Here is a 23,434-nt window from a genome sequence, read left to right as displayed (position 1 = left end):
AGCAGAGAGTAGAGAGAGTAGAGAGAGCAGAGAGAGCAGAGGGAGCAGAGAGAATAGAGAGAGCAGAGAGAATAGAGAGAGCAGAGATAACAGAGCGGGCAGAGAGAGCAGAGAGAGCACAGATAACAGAGAGCACAGATAACAGAGAGAACAGAGAGTAGAGAGAGCAGAGATAACAGAGAGAACAGAGAGAACAGAGAGAGCAGAGAGTAGAGAGAGTAGAGAGAGTAGAGATAACAGAGAGGGCAGAGAGGGCAGAGAGGGCAGAGAGTAGAGAGAGCAGAGATAACAGAGAGGGCAGAGAGAGCAGAGATAACAGGGAGAACAGAGAGGGCAGAGAGAGCAGAGAGAGCAGACTGGGTCACATAGAACACACCCAGCCCAACCAACCAACCTGGCTAGGGGCCAAAACAAGCAGTGGTCCATCTGGTGTGCATAGCTGCTTTAGGAGTTCAGCCAGCATGTTAATGACCAGTGACAGGGATACTAGGCTGGTGCTGAGACCCACTGGGCAGCAGGGTCTGGCTGGGTGCTGCTGAGATGGCAGATCAGCTATACAAATTATGGACATGTTAACCTTTATGTAATATCAGCCTAAAGTCTGATAAAGCCTTAAGACAAGTGATTTGTCTTAAGTCAAGAGAGGGCTTTACATGAAGAATATGTTACAAAGCTATTTTTTTTTATAAAGGATTGCCAATGACAGGAGGATGAGGATAGGGAAAGAGGGGCACAATATATTGCTGTCTCTAATTCCTTACTCTCTGTATTCCCTGATCATTTTAGACCAAATAAAATATTTATCACAAAAGAGGGCTTTTAATCGAAAGACCGCAATATGCATTTGTAAAAGATGCAGGGATTATCTGAAAGCTCTTTGCCACAGGAAATGTGTTACAGTAATTGTAGTTGCTTTAGAAGTTGGCTACTAATATAGACTGGCTGATATATGGACATAAAATAAACGGAGACGATTTGGACCGAAAGAATTGTCCTCTTCCAACAATCCGAAAAATATGGAAAAAGCAAATGAGACAATGTCTGGTACAAAACATTCATTTGATTACAATCGCAGACATTTCCCAATGGGCACAGACATCATTTCAACTTCTAGTTTTGATTTACATTTGAATAAGTTGTCAACTAACGTGAATTCAGCATGAAATCAACAAAACATCCCACCAAGTCATTGGATTTAGGGTAAAAGTTGACAGAAAAAATATGAAATTCCCCTACGTTGATGACTTAGCGAATCCAATCAGTTTTCCACGTTGATTCAACATCATCAAATAGCATTTTTTTTGTTGAAATGATGTGGAAACAACATTGATTCAACCAGTTTTTGCCCAGTTTCTTCTCTCAATTCAATTACAATTTAAGGGGCTTTATTGGCATGCGAAACATATGTTTACATTGTCAAAGCAAGTGAAATAGATAATATACAAAAGTGAAATAAATAAGACAAAATTAACAGTAAACATTACACTTCCAAAGGTTCCAAAAGAATAAAGACATTTCAAATGTCATATGTCTATATACAGTGTTGTAATGATGTGCAAATAGTTAAAGTACAAAAGGGAAAATAAATAAGCATAAATATGGGTTGTATTTACAATGGTGTTTGTTCTTCACTGGTTGACCTTTTCTTGTGGCAACAGGTTACAAATCTTGCTGCTGTGATGGCACACTGTGGTATTTCACCCAAAAGATATGGGAGTTTATCAAAATTTGATTTGTTTTTGAATTCTTTGTGGGTCTGTGTAATCTGAGGGAAATATGTGTCTCTAATATGGTTATACATTTGGCAGGATGTTAGTAAGTGCATCACAGCTTCCACGCCATTTTGTGGGCAGTGTGCACATAGCCTGTCTTCTCCTAAGAGCCAGGTCTGCCTTCAGCGGCCTTTCTCAATTGCAAGGCTATGCTCACTGAGTCTGTACATAGTCAAAGCTTTCCTTAAGTTTGGATCAGTCACGGTGGTCAGATATTCTGCCACTGTGTACTCTCCGTTTAGGGCCAAATAGCATTCTAGTTTGCTCAGTTTTCTTGTAAATTCTTTCCATTGTGTCAAGTAATTATCTTTTTGTTTTCTCATGATTTGGTTGGGTCTAATTGTGTTGCTGTCCTGGGGTTCTGTGGGGTCTGTTTGTGTTTGTGAACAGAGCACCAGGACCAGCTTGCTGAGGGGGCTCTTGTCCTGGTTAATCTCTCTGTAGGTGATGGCTTTGTTATGGAGGGTTTGGGAATCGCTTTCTTTTAGGTGGTTATATAATTTAACATCTCTTTTATGTGGATTTTGATAATTAGCGGGTATTGGCCTAATTCTGCTCTGCATGCATTATTTGGTGTTTTACATTGTACACTGAGGATATTTTTGCAGAATTCTGCATGCAGTCTCAATTTGGTGTTTGTCCCATTTTGCGAATTCTTGGTTGTTGAGTGGACCCCAGACCTCACAACCATAAAGGGCAATGGGTTCTATAACTGATTCAAGTATTTTTTGCCAGATCTTCATTGGTATGTCAACTTTTATATTCCTTTTGATGGCATTGAAGGTCCTTTTTGCCTTGTTTCTCAGATCGTTCACAGCTTTGTGGAAGTTACCTGTGGCGCTGATGTTTAGGCCAAGGTATGTATAGTTTTTTGTATGATCTAGGGCAACGGTATCTAGATGGAATTTGTGTTTGTGGTCCTGGCAACTGGACCTTTTTTGGAACACGATTATTTTTTTGTCTTACTGAAGCACCAGAAGATCTAGGTGCTGCTGTAGGCCCTCCTTGGTTGGGGACAGAATCACCAGATCATCAGTAAATAGTAGACATTTGACTTCAGATTCTAGTAGGGTGAGGCCGGATGCTACAGACTGTTCTAGTGCCCTCGCCAATTCGTTTATATATATATATGTTGAAGAGGGTGGGGCTTAAGCTGCATCCCTGTCTTGGCCCCTGACCTGTGGAAAGAAATGTGTTTTTTTCCAATTTTAACCACACACTTGTTGTTTGTGTACATGGATTTTAAAATGTCACCTATTTTTCCCCCAACACCACTTTCCATCAATTTCTACAGCAGGCCCTCATGCCAAACTGAGTCGAAAGCTTTTTTGAAATCAACAAAGCATGAGAAGACTTTGCCTTTGTTTTGGTTTGTTTGTTTGTCAATTAGGGTGTGCAGAGTGAATACGTGGTCTATCGTGTGATAATTTGGTAAATAGCCAATTTGACAATTGCTCAGTACATTGTTTTCGCTGAGGAAATGTACGAGTCTGCTGTTAATGATAATGCAGAGGATTCTCCCAAAGTTGCTGTTGACGCACAACCCACGGTAGTTATTGGGGTCAAATTTGTCTCCAATTTTGTGGATTGGGGTGATTAGTCCTTGGTTCCAAATATTGGGGAAGATGCCAGAGCTGAGGATGATGTTAAAGAGTTTAAGTATAGCCAATTGGAATTTGGGGTCTGTAAATTTTATAATTTGATTTGGGATACCATCAACCCCACATGCCTTTCTGGGTTGGAGGGTTTGGAATTTGTCTTGCAGTTCATTCAATGTGATTGGAGAATCCAGTGAGTAATGGTAGTCTTTAATAGTTGATTCTAAGATTTGTCATGATGGCGCCGGAGGGGATGGCTGATGTCTTATCTGCTCTTAACCAACCATGCTATTTTGTTTGTTTTTTCACGTTGTTCGTAACTTGTTTTGTACATAATGTTTCTGCTACCGTCTCTTATGACCGAAAAGAGCTTCTGGACATCAGAACTGCGATTACTCACCTCAAATTGGACAAAGAGTTTTTCTTCAATGAGTCGGGCGGGTGGGATATACTACAGACACCCGACCAGGCCCAGATCCCTGTAATTCGCTGGAGAAGGAAACAGGGATTTTGCGGAAAAAGATCAGGGTGCCTTGTGAGAATCAGAAGATGAGGGGCTAATCTGACCTTTGCATTCTGTCCTACTAGCTAAAGTTCAATCGCTGGAAAATAAATGGGACGAACTGAAAGTACGTATATCCTACCAATGGCACATTAAAAACTGTAATAACTTATGTTTCACCGAGTCGTGGCTGAACGACGACGTTAAGAACCTATGCATATATGTAAACAACAGCTGGTGCACGATATCTAAGGAAGTCTCAAGGTATTGCTTGTCTGAGGTAAAGTATCTCATGGTAAGCTGTAGACCACACTACCTATCTAGAGAGTTTTCATCTGTATTTTTCGTAGCTGTCTACGTACCACCACAGACAGATGCTGGCACTAAAACCGCACTCAATGAGCTGTATACCGCCGCAAGCAAACAGGAAAATGCTCATCCAGAGGTGGCGCTCCTAGTGAATGGGGACTTTAATGCAGGGAAACTTAAATCAGTTCTACCAAATTTCTATCAGCATGTTAAATGTGCAACCAGAGGGAAAAAATCTCTAGACCACCTTTACTCCACACACAGAGACGCGTACAAAGCTCTCCCTCGCCCTCCATTTGGCAAATCTGACCATAATTCTATCCTTCTGATTCCTGCTTACAAGCAAAAAAATTAAAGCAGGAAGCACCAGTAACTCGGCCTATAAAAAAGTGGTCAGATGAAGCAGATGCTAAACTACAGGACTGTTTTGCTAGCACAGATTGGACTATGTTCCGATGGCATTGAGGAGTACACCACATCAGTCACTGGCTTCATCAATAAGTGCATGGAGGACATCGTCCCCACAGTGACTGTACGTACATGCCCCAAATAGAAGCTATGGATTACAGGCAACATTCGTACTGAGCTAAAGGGTAGAGCTGCCGCTTTCAAGGAGCGGGACTCTAACCTGGAAGCTTATAAGAAATCCCCTATGCCCTCCGATGAATCATCAAACAGGCAAAGCGTCAATACAAGACTAAGATTGAATCGTATTACACCGGCTCCGATGCTCGTCGGATGTGACGGGGCTTGGAAACTATTACAGACTACAAAGGGAAGCACAGCCGAGAGCTGCCCAGTGACACGAGCCTACCAGACATCTTCTAGGCAAGTAACACTGAGACATGCATGAGAGCATCAGCTGTTCCGGACAACTGTGTGAACACTCTCTCCGCAGCCGATGTAAGACCTTTAAACAGGTCAACATTCACAAGGTCGCAGGGCCAGATGGATTACCAGGACGTGTACTCTGAGCATGCGCTGACCAACTGGCAAGTGTCTTCACTGACATTTTCAACCTCTCCCTGTCTAAGTCTGTAATACCAAACATGTTTTAAGCAGACCACCATAGTCCCACACTAAGGTAACCTGCTTAAACCTGTTAGGGCTAGGGGGCAGTATTGACACGGCCGGATAGAAAACGTACCCGATTTAATCTGGTTACTACTCCTGCCCAGTAACTAGAATATGCATATAATTATTGGCTTTGGATAGAAAACACCCTAAAGTTTCTAAAACTGTTTGAATGGTGTCTGTGAGTATAACAGAACTCATATGGCAGGCAAAAACCTGAGAGGATTCTATATGGGAAGTGGCCTGTCTGACAAGTTGTTGTTCATCTTGGCTCTTTTTATTGAAGACTGAGGATCTTTGCTCTAACGTGACACTTCCTACGGCTCCCATAGGCTCTCAGAGCCCGGGAAAAAGCTGAATGATATCGAGGCAGCCTCTGGCTGAAACACATTATCGCGTTTGGCAAGTGGCCGATCAGAGGACAATGGGCTTAGGCGCGTGCACAAGTCGACCCCGTGCTTTATTTTCTTTCCTCTTTTTACCTAAACGCAGATTCCCAGTCGGAATATTATCGTTTTTTTACGAGAAAATTGCATAAAAATTGATTTTAAACAGCGGTTGACATGCTTCGAAGTACGGTAATGGAATATTTAGAATTTTTTGGTCACGAAATGCGCCATGCTCGTCACCCTTATTTACCCTTTCGGATAGTGTCTTGAACGCACGAACAAAACGCCGCTATTTGGATTTAACAATGGATTATTTGGGACCAAACCAACATTTGTTATTGAAGTAGAAGTCCTGGGAGTGCATTCTGACGAAGAACAGCAAAGGTAATAACATTTTTCTTATAGTAAATCTGACTTTGGTGAGTGCTAAACTTGCTGGGTGTCTAAATAGCTAGCCCTGTGATGCCGGGCTATCTACTGAGAATATTGCAAAATGTGCTTTCACCGAAAAGCTATTTTAAAATCGGACATATCGAGTGCATAGAGGAGTTCTGTATCTATAATTCTTAAAATAATTGTTATGTTTTTTGTGAACGTTTATCGTGAGTAATTTAGTAAATTCACCAGCAGTGTTCGGTGGGAATGCTAGTCACATGCTAGTCACATGCTAATGTAAAAAGCTGGTTTTTGATATAAATATGAACTTGATTGAACAAAACATGCATGTATTGTATAACATAATGTCCTAGGGTTGTCATCTGATGAAGATCATCAAAGGGTAGTGCTGCATTTAGCTGTGGTTTGGGTTTATGTGACATTATATGCTAGCTTGAAAAATGGGAGTCTGATTATTTCTGGCTGGGTACTCTGTTGACATAATCTAATGTTTTGCTTTCGTTGTAAAGCCTTTTTGAAATCGGACAGTGTGGTTAGATTAACGAGAGTCTTGTCTTTAAAATGGTGTAAAATAGTCATATGTTTGAAAAATTGAAGTTTTTGCATTTTTGAGGTATTTGAATATCGCGCCACGGGATTACACTGGCTGTTGAGTAGGTGGGACGCGTCATGAAATGCTTTGAAAGGCTGGTCATGGCTCATATCAACTCCATTATCCCAGAAACCCCAGACCCACTCCAGTTTGCATGCTGCACCAACAGATCCACAGATGATGCAATCTCTATTGCACTCCACACTGCCCTTTCAGACCTGGACAAAAGGGACACCTATGGAGTATGCTATTCATTGACTATAGGTCAGCGTTTAACACCATAGTGCCCTCAAAGCTCATCACTAAGCTAAGGTTCCTGGGACTAAACACGTCCCTCTGCAACTGGATCCTGGACTTCCTGACGGGCCGCCCTCAGGTGGTAAGGGTAGGTAACAACACATCCGCCACGCTGATCCTCAACACGGTGGCCCCTCAGGGATGTGTGCTCAGTCCCCTCCTGTACTCCCTATTCACTCATGACTGCACTCCATCATTAAGTTTGACACAACAGTGGTCAAACTTAATGATGACAGTGGTAGGCCTGATCACCGACAATGATTAGACATCCTATAGGGAGGAGGTCAGAGACCTGACCACGTGGTGCAAGGACAACAACATCTCCCTCAACGTGATCAAGACAAAGGAGATGATTGTGGACTACAGGAAAAGGAGGACCGAGCACGCCCCATTCTTATCGACGGGGCTGTAGTGGAGCAGGTGAGAGCTTCAAGTTCCTTGGCATCCACATCACCAACAACTAACATGGTTCAAGCACACCAAGGCAGTCGTGAGGGCACGACAGAACCTATTCTCCTCAGGAGACTGAAAAGATTTGGCATTGGTCCTCAGATCCTCAAAAGGTTTTACAGCTGCACCATTGAGAGCATTCTGATGGGTTGCATCACTGCCTGGTATGGCAGCTGCTCGGCCTTCGACCGCAAGGCACTACAGAGGGTAGTGCGTACAGCCCAGTACATCGCCGGGGCCAAGCTTCCTGCCATCCAGGACCTCTAACCAGGCGGTGTCAGAGGAAGGCCCTAACAATTGTCAACGACTCCAGCCACCCCAGTCATAGACTGTTCCCTCTGCCCCCAAGCTATAAGACTCCTGAAGAGCTAATCAAATGGCTACCCAGACTATTTGCATGCGCCCCCTCATCTTCGCTGCTGCTACTCTCTCTTATATCTATTCATATTCACTTTAATAACTCTACCTACATGTACATATTACCTCAGTTACCTCGACACCGGTACCCCCTGTATATAGCACCACAATTGTTATTTACTGCTGTTCTTTAATTATTTGTTATTCTTATCTATTACTTTTTTTGTTGGTATTTTCTTAAAACTGCATTGTTGGTTAAGGGCTTGAAAGTAAGCATTTCACTGTAAGGTCTACACCTGTTGTATTCGGCGCATGTGACAAATACAATTTGATTTGATTTTGATTTGATTTATTCATGTATGTTTTTGCTGTTTGTTCTTTGTTATCGAGCCAAAAAGATTGGGGAAGTGGTTGATCCATACATCTCCATTTTGGATAGATAACTCTTCGTGTTGTTGTTTGTTTATTATTTCCCAGAAGTGGTTATATGCTATGGATTTTTCAATTTTCATTGAGCTGATTTCTGACATGCTGTTCCTTCTTTTTCCGTAGTGTATTTCTGTATTGTTTTAGTGATTCACCACAGTGAAGGCGTTGACTCAGGTTTTCTGGGTCTCTATGTTTTTGGTTGGACAGGTTTCTCAATTTCTTTCTTAGGTTTTTGCGTTCTTCATTTAACCATTTGTCAGTGTTGTTCATTTTCTTAGGTTGTCTGCTTGACATTTTTAGATTTGATAGGGAAGCTGAGAGATCATATATACTGTTTAGGTTTTTTTACTGCTAGGTTTACACTTTCACTATTACAGTGAAACATTTTGTCCAGGAAATTGTCTAAAAGGGATTGAATTTGTTTTTGCCTAATATTTTTTTGTTAGATTTCCACACTACTTTCCTTTCATCTATAGCATTTCTTAATATTATTCAGTTCCTTTGGCTTTGATGCCTCATGATTGAGCACAGCTCTATTCAAGTAGAGTTTGATTTTGCTGTGATCTGGTAAGGGTGTCAGTTGACTGACTGTGAACGCTCTAAGAGACTCTGGGTTGAGGTCACTGATAAAGTAGTCTACAGTACTACTGCCGAGAGATGACCTATAGGTGTACTTATCATAGGAGTCCCCTCGAAGCCTACCATTGACTATGTACATACCCAGCATCCGACAGAGCTGCAGGAGTTGTGACCCATTTTGTGTTGGTTATGTTGTCGTAGTTGGGTCAAGGGGAGCATATGGGGGAGGGAATGCTGTCACCTCCAGGTAGGTGTTTGTCCCCCTGTGTGCTAAGGGTGTCAGGTTCTTGTCCAGTTCTGGCATTTAGGTCACCAAAGACTACTACATGTACCTGGGCTTGGAAATGGTTGATCTCCCCCTCCAAGATGGAGAAGCTGTGGTCGTTAAAGTATGGGGATTTTACTGGGGGGATATCGGTAGCACACATTAACACATTTTTCTCTGTTGAGATAATTTCCTTATTCATTTCTAGCCAGATGTAAAATGTTCCTGTTTTGACAAATTTAATAGAGTGGGTCTGCTCTTTACCAAATTAGCATACCCCCTGGGTCTCTTCCCTGTTTCACACCTTGTAGTTTGGTGGATGGGACTACCAGCTCTCTGTAACCTAGATGGCAACCAGTGGGTCCGTCTCCTTTATACCATGTTTCTTGTAGAATGACAATGTCTGTATTTCCATTTTATTTGATGAAGTCTGGGTTCATGCTCTTTAGGCCAAAGGCAGATGACCTCAGACCTTGTTTTATTCCAGGATGAGATAGTAAAAGCATTGTGTTCCATAGTGTCTAGTGTTGTTTTTGTGTGGTCTAGGCCCGGACAATCACAGTAGGTGTGAGCAGAGCATGTTGAGCATCTGATACATACCTCTTAGGTCGCAGGATGGGGCTTGGGCGTTGTAGCAGTGGGGGCTGGGCCTGTTGCTCTACTTATGGCCTGGGCATATGTCCTGCTGTCATGTTGAGGTCCTTGCCGCAGGGGCGGTGGGCATGAGGTGGGCAGAAGGGGCATAGGTCTGATATTCGGCGGTCTATATAGGGTGTGGCCAGGGTTTGCTTGGGGTGGTCGTAGCTGGTTGGGGTGTGGCTGGGGATGCTGTGTTCTGGGTGTAGGTCCTCTTGGCATGGGTTCACTCGGTGCAGGTCTGAGAGAGGGGGTCTTGCAGGTCTGGGAGGGTGTCTCGCTGGTCTGGACGGGGTGTCTGTTGCACCTGTGTGAGGTGCTGGGGCTACGGTTGAGGGTGACGTCCTTCAGGGTCCTGGCAAAAGTTAGGATTGCTGCCTTGTAGAGGTGGACCTGGTCTGAAAGGCTGTTCAAGTCCAGGGTGGAGTGGTGGGCCAGGTAGACATTAGGTTTTGAGGCACAGTCTCGCGAAATGCTTGTATTCACCCGCTGTATTGTGGCAGGGTGATAGTATTTTCGTGGTAGCTGGGTGGAGACAACCACTTTTGCATTGGGGAAAGTGAAAGAAGTGGAAGAAGGCCCACCCTTTCCTGCTGGGCCCTCATGTCATTGGTGCCCATGTGAATTATGGTGTGGCTGGGGGACCCTAGTCTGTCTGACAACAGCTCCAGGGCATGCCTAGTGTTTGGGCACCAGAGCTTAGCCACTTTGTGTTTGGGAAAAAGTTGACCCTCTTGATGTATTTGCCCTTTGAGTCAATGAGGAGCACAATCTCTGTTCTTTTGTGTGTACTCAGTGGATGTATGTGTGCGTGTGTGTGGGGGGGGGGGTTGTCAATAGAGCTATTTGGGGAGCTGACAGGGAGGGGTGGGGTCTGTTGGGTTGGTGGGTCCTGTGTTGTCTGTCCCATTGTGGTGTTGAGGTTGTGGTCCGGGTCTGAGGTGGGCTGTTCTGCTGGCTTCTCTGGGGGAGTGTCCTGCTCTCTGTCACACCTCAGCTTTCTCACCTCATCATTCAGTGCCATGTGTGCCTCTTTAAATTCTCTCACCTCAGTCCGTAGAGCAGCCAGCTCTCTCAGACATCCGTCCAACTCCACATGCTGCCGTCCGGGTCTTGTTGGGGGGGGGGGTTTGTTCTGTCTGTATTGTGTGGACTAGCTCTCTGAGCTCCACCATGTCTCTCTCCAGCTCTGTGAATATATCCCTCTCAATGATGGAGGAGCAGTGCAGTTGTGGGACCTGGGTATGTTCAGTGCTGGGGGGGTGACTATCCTCAGACTCACTCAGGATGGGGGAATCGTCACAGCGAGAGAGTTTTATCTGCTGTGCTCTCTCTTTGATCCAGTAAAAGTCCTGCTGGAACGGCATGAGGATGCCCTGCAGCTACTGTCCCAGACTGAGGATGCCCTGCAGCTTTACTGTCCCAGACTGAGGATGCCCTGCAGCTTTACTGTCCCAGACGGAGGATGCCCTGCAGCTTTACTGTCCCAGACTGAGGATGCCCTGCAGCTTTACTGTCCCAGACTGAGGATGCCCTGCAGCTTTACTGTCCCAGACTTTACAGAGGTTGTTTCAATTTCCTAAATGTCTAGTATTCTGAGATTCCTCCCTGGGCCAATACCCTCTCTCTTGACATAGGAGAACCATCGATCACCACATTCTTTTGGAGAGATTGGAAACCCAAATTGGTCTACATGGACAAGTTCTGGCCTCGTTTAGATCTTATCTGTCGGAAAGATATCATTTTGTCTCTGTGGATGGTTTGTCCTCTGACAAATCAACTGTACATTTCGGTGTTACTCAAGGTTCCGTTATAGGACCACTATTGTTTTCACTATATATTTTACCTCTTGGTGATGTCATTCAGAAACATAATGTTAACTTTCACTGCTATGTGGATGACACACAGCTGTACATTTCTATGAAACATTGTGAAGCCCCAAAATTGCCCTCCCTGGAAGCCTGTGTTTCAGATATAAGGAAGTAGATGGCTGCAAATGTTCTACTTTAAAACACGGACAAAATAGAAATGCTTGTTCTAGGTCCCAAGAATCAAAGAGATCTTCTGTTGAATCTGACAATTAATCTTGATGGTTGTACAGCCGTCTCAAATAAAACTGTGAAGGACCTCGTTACTCTGGACCCTGATCTCTCTTTTGACGAACATATCAAGACTATCAAGAAGGGCAGCTTTTTTCCATCTACGTAACATTGCAAAAATCAGAAACTTTCTGTCCAAAAATGATGCAGAAAAATGTATCCATGCTTTTGTCACTTCTAGGTTAGACTACTGCAATGCTCTACTTTCTGGCTATCCGGATAAAGCACTAAATAAACTTCAGTTAGTGCTAAACACGGCTGCTAGAATCTTGACTAGAACAAACATTTTTTATCATATTACTCTACTGCTAGCCTCTCCACACTGGCTTCCTGTTAAGGCAAGGGCTGATTTCAAGGTTTTACTGCTACCCTACAAAGCATTACATGGGCTTGCTCCTACCTATCTTTCCGATTTGGTCCTGCCGTACATACCTACACGTACGCTACGGTCACAAGACGCAGGCCTCCTTACTGTCCCTAGACTTTCTAAGCAAACAGCTGGAGGCAGGGCATTCTCTTATAGATCTCCATATTTATGGAATGGTCTGCCTACCCATGTGAGAGATGCAGACTCGGTCTCAAGCTTTAAGTCTTTATTGAAGACTCATCTCTTCAGTAGGTCCTATGATTGAGTATAGTCTGGACCAGGAGTGTGAAGGTGAACGGAAAAGCACTGGAGCAACGATCCGCCCTTGCTGTCTCTGCCTGGCCGGATCCCCTCTCTCCACTGGGATTCTCTGCCTCAAACCCTATTACAGGGGCTGAGTCACTGGCTTACTGGTGCTCTTCCATGCCGTCCCTAGGATGGATGCGTCACTTCAGTGGGTTGAGTCACTGACGTGATCTTCCTGTCCGGGTTGGCGCCCCCTCTTGGGTTGTGCCGTGGCGGAGATCTTAGTGGGCTATACTCAGCCTTGTCTCAGGATGGTAAGTTGGTGGTTGAAGATATCCCTCTAGTGGTGTGTGGGGGCTGTGCTTTGTCAAAGTGGGTGGAGTTATATCCTGCCTGTTTGGCCCTGTCCAGGGGTATCGTCAGATGGGGCCACAGTGTCTCCCGCCCCCTCCTGTCTCAGCCTCCAGTATTTATCTTGCAGTAGTTTATGTGTCGGAGGGCTAGGGTCAGTCGGTTATATCTGGAGTCGTTCTCCTGCCTTTTCCGGTGTCCTGTGTGAATTTAAAACCTGATATGGATAGGGGGCAGTATTTTCATGGCCGGATGAAAAAACATACCCGATTTAAACTGGTTACTACTCTTGCCCAGTAACGAGAATATGCATATTATTAGTAGTGTCTGTGAGTATAATGGTGTCTGTGAGTATAACAGAACTCATATGGCAGGCAAAAACCTGAGAAAAAGTCAACCAGGAAGTGGAGGATCTGAGAATTGTAGTTCTTCTTTCTAGTCCCTTTCGAAACTACAGTATCTGTGGGGTTACGGTGCACTTTCTAAGGCTTCCATTGGCTGTCTAAAGCCTTCAGAAAGTGGTTTGAGCCTTCTGTCACTGGGCAGAGTATAGGAGCTCAGTTACTGAGTGGTCTGCCTGGCAACAAAGGGATTGGATATGCGCGGTCCCGCGAGCACGCTGTTTTTTCTTTTTCTCCTTGAATGAATACGCTATTGTCAGGTTGGAATATTATCGCTATTTTACGTTAAAAATACCATAAAAATTGATTTTAAACAGCGTTTGACATGCTTCTAAGTACGGTAATGGAAAATGTTGACTTTTTGTGTCTCGAATTGCGCTCGCGCATTACCCTTTGGATAGTGACCTGAACGCACAAACAAAACGGAGGTATTTGGACATAACTATGGATTATTTCGAACAAAAACAACATTTCTTGTGGAAGTAGCAGTCCTGGGAGTGCATTCTGACGAAGATCAGCAAAGGTAAGAGCATATTTCTAATACTAATTCTGAGTTTAGGTTGCCCCGAACTTGGCGGGTGTCTGAATAGCTCGCCGGGAACGGCGAGCTATGTAATCAGAATATTGAAAAATGTGCTTTCTCTGTAAAGCTATTTTAAAATCTGACACAGCGGTTGCATAAAGGAGTTCTGTATCTATAATTCTTAAAATAATTGTTATGTATTTTGTCAACGTTTATGATGAGTATTTTTGTAAATTCACCGGAAGTTTTTGGTGGGAATACATTTTCTGAACATCACGCGCCAATGTGAAATGCTGTTTTTGGATGTAAATATGAACTTGACTGAACAAAACATACATGTATTGTGTAACATAATGTCCTAGGAGTGTCAACTGATGAAGATCGTCAAAGGTTAGTGCTTCATTTAGCTGTGTTTTGGGTTTTATTGACACATGTCCTTGCTTGGAAGATGGCTGTGTGGTTATTTTGGTCTATGTACTCTCCTAACATAATCTAATGTTTTGCTTTCGCTGTAAAGCCTTTTTGAAATCAGACAATGTGGTTGGATTAAGGAGAAGTGTATCTTTAAAATGGTGTAAAATAATCGTATGTTTGAGAAATTGAAATTGTTGGATTTTTGAGGTTTTTGTATTTCGCGCCACGCTGTTCCATTGGATATTGGCTAGGCGTTCCGCTAGCAGAACGTCTGTCCTCAACAGGTTTTAAGTATGCTCTCTCTAATTCTCTCTCTCTCTATCTTTCTATCTCTTTCTTTCTCTCCTTCTCTCTTTCTTTCTTAATTTCTTTCTTTCTCTCTCTCGGAGGACCTGAGCCCTAGGACTATGCCTCAGGACTACCTGGCCTGATGACTCCTTGCTGTCCCCAGTCCACCTGGCCGTGCTGCTGCTCCAGTTTCAACCCTCCAGTTTCAAGCCATTCTTACATCAGCTGATGTCACAAAGTGCTGTACAGAAACCCAGCCTAAAACCCAAAACAGCAAGCAAATCAGGTGTAGTAGCACGGTGGATAGGAAAAACTCCATAGAAAGGCCAAAACCTAGGAAGAAACCTAGAGAGGAACCAGGCTATGAGGGGTGGCCAGTCCTCTTCTGGCTGTGCCGGGTGGAGATTATAACAGAACATGGTCAAGATGTTCAAATGTTCATAGATGACCAGCAGGGTCAAATAATAATACACAAAGTGGTTGTAGAGGGTGTAACAGGTCAGCACCTCAGGAGTAATGTCAGTTGGCTTTTCATAGCCAATCATTGAGACTATCTCTACCGCTCCTGCTGTCTCTAGAGAGTTGAAAACAGCAGGTCTGGGACAGGTAGCATGTCTGGTGAACAGGTCAGGGTTCCATAGCTGCAGGCAGAACAGTTGAAACTGGAACATTACACTTACAAAAGTTCCAAAAGAATAAAGACATTTCAAATGTCATATTATATATTTATACAGTGTTGTAATGATGTGCAAATAGTTTCAGTACGAAAGGGAAAATAAGTAAACATAAATATTGGTATTTACAAAGGTGTTTGTTCTTCACTGGTTGCCCTTTTCTTGTGGCAACAGGTCACAAATCTCTCTCTTTCTCCCTCTTGCCCTCTCTCCTCCCCTAGTCCATCTCTGTCCGTCCTCACCCTAATCCTCCCCCCCCATCCTCCTCATCCTCCTCCTCACCCCGAGAGCTCATCTCAGATGAGGGAAGATAGTTTGAGAGAAAGCAAAAACTGTGTTTTTATTGCATAAATGATTCAACTGTAAAATATTAGAGGAGGGGGCTGAGATTGGGCTGTGTTGTAGTGACGAGGCTCTGTATTATTCATAGATGTAGGAAGACAGAAGTGAGGTTATTTTATTCTGTTCTCCTCCTGCTCTCCCATGAGACAATACAGCCCTCGCAGACAGACAGAGACAATCCAGCCCTCCAGACAGAGACAATCCAGTCCTCCCAGACAGACAGAGGCAATACAGTCCTCCCAGACAGACAGAGACAATCCAGCCCTCCAGACAGAGACAATCCAGTCCTCCCAGACAGACAGAGGCAATACAGTCCTCCCAGACAGACAGAGACAATCCAGCCCTCCAGACAGAGACAATCCAGTCCTCCCAGACAGACAGAGACAATACAGCCCTCCCAGACAGACAGAGACAATACAGCCCTCCCAGACAGACAGAGACAATCCAGCCCTCCAGACAGAGACAATACAGCCCTCCCAGACAGACAGAGACAATACAGCCCTCCCAGACAGACAGAGACAATACAGCCCTCCCAGACAGACAGAAACAATAGAGCCCTCCCAGACAGACAGAGACAATACAGCCCTCCCAGACAGACAGAGACAATACAGCCCTCCCAGACAGACAGAGACAATACAGCCCTCCCAGACAGACAGAGACAATACAGCCCTCCCAGACAGACAGAGACAATACAGCCCTCCCAGACAGACAGAGACAATACAGCCCTCCCAGACAGACAGAGACAATACAGCCCTCCCAGACAGACAGAGACAATAGAGCCCTCCCAGACAGACAGAGACAATACAGCCCTCCCAGACAGACAGAGGCAATACAGCCCTCCCACACAGACAGAGACAGACAGCCCTCCAGACAGACAGAGACAGACAGCCCTCCCAGACAGACAGAGACAGACAGCCCTCCCAGACAGACAGAGACAGACTGCCCTCCCACACAGGCAGAGACAGACAGCTGTCACAGAGAGACAGACAGACAGGTCTTCAAAAGAGACAAAGACAGACAACCCACACACAGACAGACAGACAGACAGACAGACAGACAGACAGACAACCCCCAACCCCACTGTCCTAGTCCAGACCCCCACCCCCACTGTCCTAGTCCAGCCCCCCACCCTCACTGTCCATGTCCAGACCCCCACCCCCACCCCCACTGTCCTAGTCCAGACCCCCACCCCCACTGTCCTAGTCCAGACCCCTACCCCCACTGTCCATGTCCAGACCACACCCCCACTGTCCATGTCCAGACCCCCACCCCCACTGTCCTAGTCCAGACCCCACCCCCACTGTCCTAGTCCAGACCCCTACCCCCACTGTCCATGTCCAGACCACACCCCCACTGTCCATGTAAAGACCCCCACCCCCACTGTCCTAGTCCAGACCCCCACCCCCACTGTCCTAGTCCAGACCCCTACCCCCACTGTCCATGTCCAGACCACACCCCCACTGTCCATGTCCAGACCACACCCCCACTGTCCTAGTCCAGACCCCCACCCTCACTGTCCATGTAAAGACCCCCACCCCCACTGTCCTAGTCCAGACCCCTACCCCCACTGTCCATGTCTAGACCCCCACCCTCACTGTCCTAGTCCAGACCCCACCCCCACCCCCACTGTCCTAGTCCAGACCCCCCCGTCCATGTCCCCTGCTCTGTCCTGTCCTGTCTTTGTTCACTCCTGTCCTGCCTTATTCTGTGCTGTCCCATCCCGTCCTGTTCTTGTCCTACCCTCTTCTGTTCTGTCCTCCTGTCCTGTCATGTCCCACCCCGTCCTGTCCTAGCTTAGCTGAGCACAGTACAGTATGCTGGGATGTTCCAGGAGGAGTGACTGGCTTGTTCCAGGCTGGATAATGTCAGTGAGGGCCTCAAGCTCTCTGGTCCCAGTTCAACTCACTGTCCCAGCCTCTAGTCATGTCTCCCTCTCCCTTTCTCTCTCTCTCTCTCTCTCTCTCTCTCTCTCTCTTGCTCTCTCTCTCTTGCTCTCTCTCTCGCTCTCTTGCTTTCTCGCGCTTTCTAGCTCTCTGTTCCTCTCTCTCTCTTTTCTCTAGTTCACAGCCTTCTTTTGTGGCTTGTCGTTTATGCCGCTACTGCATCAGTGGAGGAAGGAAGGAAGTGGAGCTAGTAGAAGGAGCCAGTAGAGTGTCAGCCAGCTCCGTGTGGGCCTGCCTGGTGCATTGTCATGTCTCTCAGGCTATAAGACACAGCAGCCCCATGGCTTCAGGGCACAGCCTATCATTACATTACCCATGCTGCCTCTCTCTGCTACTCTTAACCTCTCCCTCCCTCCCTCTCTCTCTCCCTCCATCCCCTGCTGACCTTTTCGGTAAACAAGAAGGTGTCCATGTATCTTGATTGAGAAAAACACTACGCTATTGACAGCCTTCTGATTGTATCTTCCTCTAACCCTGGAGGGGTGGGTAATGGTGGGGATTAATGGTGTGTTACCTGACACACACACGCACACGCACACACAAAGAGGAGGGCAGGACAATAGTGAGGGTTAATGCTCTTTTACTTCCGAGACATTGTGCCTCCACCTGTTTGAATTAGCTTCCTGAAAAGCCAGGTGAAAGCCAGGTGAAAGCCAGTTGAAAGCCAGGTGAAAGCCAGGTGAAAGCCAGTTGAAAGCCAGGTGAAAGCCAGGTGAAAGCCAGTTGAAAGCCAGGTGAAAGCCAGGTGAAAGCCAGTTGAAAGCCAGTTGAAAGCCAGGTGAAAGCCAGGTGAAAGCCAGGTGAAAAGCCAGGTGAAAGCCAGTTGAAAGCCAGGTGAAAGCCAGGTGAAAGCCAGGTGAAAGCCAGGTGAAAAGCCAGTTGAAAAGCCAGGTGAAAGCCAGTTGAAAGCCAGGTGAAAGCCAGGTGAAAAGCCAGGTGAAAGCCAGGTGAAAAGCCAGGTGAAAGCCAGGTGAAAAGCCAGGTGAAAGCCAGGTGAAGGATGATTGTTTGTTCCTTGAAAACCAACACCTGGTGAGATCGATAGCACGATACTGGCTTTCAGCAACAAGGACAAATAGCAAAATGTGTGTGTGTGTGTGTGTGTGTGTCTTACTCCAGATTAAAATAATTACTCTACAAGGACTAAAATTGGCATATTCATAAAAATGTCCTCATTAATTATGAATATTTCTGTTTCCGTTATTACAGGCCTTTCTGTCAGTGCTATTTGTTGTTGAATAGACAGTAAAAGCAATGAAAGCACCATCTGCAGAAGAACATGAGAGTTAACCAGAGAGCTGTAAAGTCTGGTTTGATATCATGTCACGACAAACTAAAATCACAAAAAAAATGTGTTTTATTTCGTCAGATCATAATCTCAAAGCAGTTGTCATGGCGAAAGTTCCCGGAGTTTTGACTGGTCAGGTGATGCGGTGCTAGAATGGCTCACGTACATGTTGTGGCTGTTCTGCTGCCTGATCAGACAGATAGCAACCAAGGTCAGAGTTTGAGCGTCAGACTTCCCTTAAATCCAGCCATACATCCCCAATTGGCCTATGAGGCCAAAACCAGAGGAGATTGAATAGGCAATAAAACTCAGTTAGTCTGTCTGGATTGCCATTGATAATGTCCATGGTCCATTAGGATCAATTATGGACTGGCAGATGTCGAAAACCGTGCTTGACCCGAGGGCTTAATGAAAACAATTGAATTTTGGTCAACAAACATAATGTCATTAAACCAGATAAAGAGTCAGGGGTCACATGGGATATCCTTTAAAAGACTAGAAAGAGAGTGAGAGGGATGAGACAGGTCCCAGAGACAGAGAGAGACACAAGCCAAAGGAGAGACACCAACCAAGAAGAGACAGGACAGAGAAAGAAAAAAAGCTGACGGTGTTCGATGGCGTTCAATCGAGAGAAAAAGAGACTAGTTAGAAAAAGATGAGGAACTGAGAAGACAGGATACTGTGAAAAAAACGGATAACCCACTAACCAGGCTTAGAGACATTGGCATGAGGAACCACCTGGAGATATAAGGAGAAAGAGAAGAGAGCGTTACTGTGAAAAAACAACTACAACTGGTAGACAAGAGAAAGAGAGGCACTTCAATTTGTGAGGACTGAGTTACACTGAGACTAACAGACCAAACAACCAACTAACCAACTCACCATCCTACTGACACCGGCTGACTGACCAACCGACTAATCAACCCACCAACCCAGACGATAGTCTCTGCACGGTATGCGCCTCTTCAACAAGGACCTGAGGCTGCAGGACGTGACTCTGATGTACCTGACAGTCTTAGCCACCCTGGTGGTGATCCTGGTAGCCTCCTACCAGGTAGATCCTGCTGCCAGCCCCTCCAGGGGAGGATCCACCTCCACCTCCACCCCGGTGCAGCTGCCCTACCACATGCCCCTGGACCCACGTGGACACCTTCAGCTCTCTTGGAACATCTCCTACCCCCTCCAGGAGCTCTATCTGGAGGTGCGCTGCAGCGAAATGAAACATGGCCTGGTCCTGGGGATGTCCGACCGCGGGGAGCTCACCAACGCTGACCTGGTGGTCCTCTGGGACGACGGCCACCAGTCCTTCTTTGGGGTAAGGAAGTGGCATATTGTAAGTACTAGTCCTACTTTGGGGTAAGGAAGGGCACCAGTCCTAGTTTGGAGAAAGGAAGGGCACTAGTCCTAGTTTGGGATGGGAAGGGTACTAGTTCTAGTTTGGAGAAAGGAAGGGCACCAGTCCTAGTTTGGAGAAAGGAAGGGCACTAGTCCTAGTTTGGGATGAGAAGGGTACTAGTCCTAGTTTGGAGAAAGGAAGGGCACCAGTCCTAGTTTGGAGAAAGGAAGGGCACCAGTCCTAGTTTGGAGAAAGGAAGGGCACCAGTCCTAGTTTGGAGAAAGGAAGGGCACTAGTCCTAGTTTGGAGAAAGGAAGGACACTAGTCCTAGTTTGGGATGGGAAGGGTACTAGTCCTAGTTTGGAGAAAGGAAGGGCACTAGTCCTAGTTTGGAGAAAGGAAGGGCACCAGTCCTAGTTTGGAGAAAGGAAGGGCACTAGTCCTAGTTTGGGATGGGAAGGGTACTAGTCCTAGTTTGGAGAAAGGAAGGGCACTAGTCCTAGTTTGGAGAAAGGAAGGGCACTAGTCCTAGTTTGGGATGGGAAGGGTACTAGTTCTAGTTATAGAAAGGAAGGGCACTAGTCCTAGTTTGGGATGGGAAGGGCACTAGTCCTAGTTTGCATCCAAATAGCATTCTATTTCCTATGAGGTGACCAATTTTTAACCAGGGTTCTGGTCAGAAGTAGTGTACTATATAGGGAATAGCATTTGGGTCCTGTTCTGTTGCTTTCAATAAGGGGTGCTTCTGCTAGTATAAGAGAGACAGTGGCTCAATGTGGTTCCAATGACTTGGCAGGTTCATTAGAGAGTGTGATGTTTACCAAGGTTGAGGGTTTCATTCCCACATGGGAGGGATAATGCTGTAGCTCAGTGGTGTTTTCCTTATTCAATCTGATTCAGAGTGCAATGCTGCCTCCAGGGCAGAACAAATGTGAATGATTGCGTGAAAGAAAGAAAGCACAACGCCTAACCTTAACCAATTAGGATTACTTGCCTAAATTTAACCAATCCCATTTGTTTCTGCCCTCGAGGCAGAGCTGCCCCCAGAACAAGATTGAGTAAGGAACACGCCAATCTGCCACATTGTTGCTGGTACCCGTTATATTGCTTTATGTAAGAGCTGGTTCTGTTGATGGTAGACTGCCAGGCAGGATGTGTCCACATCATCCTAAAGTAGAGAATAAATAAGGCCATTGAAATGGCCATTTGTTGCATATCAAACTTTTGACAAGATTAAGAATTAATAGATCCAAACTGCATGGACAAAAATGAATGTTGACATCATGTGAAAACCAATTTCTGGAAATGCTGTATACACAATAAACTAGTACAGACTTGCGATCATCTAGAAGTTTCCCACACCAAGAGAAAATAAACATTTCTCAAAATAAACATTTAATGTCTGCTAAATTTTGCAATGCTCTCAAAAGAACATCTCACTTTCCATGTGAGGACAGGAGTCTTATAATAGGAAGGATCTCAGCCTACTGTCTGTCTATGTAGGATGAGATCCTCTTTCCCAGCCTACTGTCTGTCTATGTAGGATGAGATCCTCTTTCCCAGCCTACTGTCTGTCTATGTGGGATAAGATCCTCTTTCCCAGCCTACTGTCTGTCTATGTAGGATGAGATCCTCTTTCCCAGCCTACTGTCTGTCTATGTGGGATGAGATCCTCTTTCCCAGCCTACTGTCTGTCTATGTAGGATGAGATCCTCTTTCCCAGCCTACTGTCTGTCTATGTGGGATGAGATCCTCTTTCCCAGCCTACTGTCTGTCTATGTAGGATGAGATCCTCTTTCCCAGCCTACTGTCTGTCTATGTGGGATGAGATCCTCTTTCCCAGCCTACTGTCTGTCTATGTAGGATGAGATCCTCTTTCCCAGCCTACTGTCTGTCTATGTGGGATGAGATCCTCTTTCCCAGCCTACTGTCTGTCTATGTGGGATGAGATCCTCTTTCCCAGCCTACTGTCTGTCTATGTGGGATGAGATCCTCTTTCCCAGCCTACTGTCTGTCTATGTGGGATGAGATCCTCTTTCCCAGCCTACTGTCTGTCTATGTGGGATGAGATCCTCTTTCCCAGCCTACTGTCTGTCTATGTGGGATGAGATCCTCTTTCCCAGCCTACTGTCTGTCTATGTAGGATGAGATCCTCTTTCCCAGCCTACTGTCTGTCTATGTAGGATGAGATCCTCTTTCCCAGCCTACTGTCTGTCTATGTAGGATGAGATCCTCTTTCCCAGCCTACTGTCTGTCTATGTGGGATGAGATCCTCTTTCCCAGCCTACTGTCTGTCTATGTAGGATGAGATCCTCTTTCCCAGCCTACTGTCTGTCTATGTAGGATGAGATCCTCTTTCCCAGCCTACTGTCTGTCTATGTGGGATGAGATCCTCTTTCCCAGCCTACTGTCTGTCTATGTAGGATGAGATCCTCTTTCCCAGCCTACTGTCTGTCTATGTGGGATGAGATCCTCTTTCCCAGCCTACTGTCTGTCTATGTAGGATGAGATCCTCTTTCCCAGCCTACTGTCTGTCTATGTGGGATGAGATCCTCTTTCCCAGCCTACTGTCTGTCTATGTAGGATGAGATCCTCTTTCCCAGCCTACTGTCTGTCTATGTGGGATGAGATCCTCTTTCCCAGCCTACTGTCTGTCTATGTAGGATGAGATCCTCTTTCCCAGCCTACTGTCTGTCTATGTGGGATGAGATCCTCTTTCCCAGCCTACTGTCTGTCTATGTAGGATGAGATCCTCTTTCCCAGCCTACTGTCTGTCTATGTGGGATGAGATCCTCTTTCCCAGCCTACTGTCTGTCTATGTAGGATGAGATCCTCTTTCCCAGCCTACTGTCTGTCTATGTAGGATGAGATCCTCTTTCCCAGCCTACTGTCTGTCTATGTAGGATGAGATCCTCTTTCCCAGCCTACTGTCTGTCTATGTGGGATGAGATCCTCTTTCCCAGCCTACTGTCTGTCTATGTAGGATGAGATCCTCTTTCCCAGCCTACTGTCTGTCTATGTGGGATGAGATCCTCTTTCCCAGCCTACTGTCTGTCTATGTGGGATGAGATCCTCTTTCCCAGCCTACTGTCTGTCTATGTAGGATGAGATCCTCTTTCCCAGCCTACTGTCTGTCTATGTGGGATGAGATCCTCTTTCCCAGCCTACTGTCTGTCTATGTGGGATGAGATCCTCTTTCCCAGCCTACTGTCTGTCTATGTAGGATGAGATCCTCTTTCCCAGCCTACTGTCGGTCTATGTGGGATGAGATCCTCTTTCCCAGCCTACTGTCGGTCTATGTAGGATGAGATCCTCTTTCCCAGCCTACTGTCGGTCTATGTAGGATGAGATCCTCTTTCCCAGCCTACTGCCCTTAGGGAAAGGCTGTTGGGAGCAGAAAGGTCACAACGGTGTGCCAGCCCATCACAGATATTTTCTCTCTCTCTCTCTCTCTCTCTCTCTCTCTCTCTCTCTCTCTCTCTCTCTCTCTCTCTCTCTCTCTCTCTCGATACTAATC

At 45.7% G+C, this 23,434-nt stretch overlaps 1 protein-coding gene across 2 annotated transcripts in view; it reads left to right on the top strand.

Moving 5' to 3' along the window:
- The first annotated feature begins 19,104 nt into the window (after positions 1–19,104).
- LOC106568424 (dopamine beta-hydroxylase (dopamine beta-monooxygenase)) overlaps positions 19,105–23,434 on the top strand; it is a 42,306-nt gene continuing 37,976 nt past the window's right edge. The window contains exon 1 of one of the 2 annotated variants that reach the window (XM_014138744.2): positions 19,105–19,896. In XM_014138744.2, coding sequence (XP_013994219.1) covers positions 19,537–19,896 — 360 coding nt within the window. In that variant the 5' untranslated portion in view covers positions 19,105–19,536. Of the gene's footprint in view, positions 19,915–23,434 lie in introns of both variants that reach the window. The other variant, XM_014138743.2, reaches the window with a different exon arrangement.

The sequence above is a fragment of the Salmo salar genome, chromosome ssa13 (genome assembly GCF_905237065.1).
Source record: "Salmo salar chromosome ssa13, Ssal_v3.1, whole genome shotgun sequence".
In the NCBI taxonomy this organism is placed as follows: domain Eukaryota; kingdom Metazoa; phylum Chordata; class Actinopteri; order Salmoniformes; family Salmonidae; genus Salmo; species Salmo salar.
The sequence above is the reverse complement of the archived record's forward strand: the minus strand, read 5'-3'. Positions and strand labels throughout refer to the sequence as shown.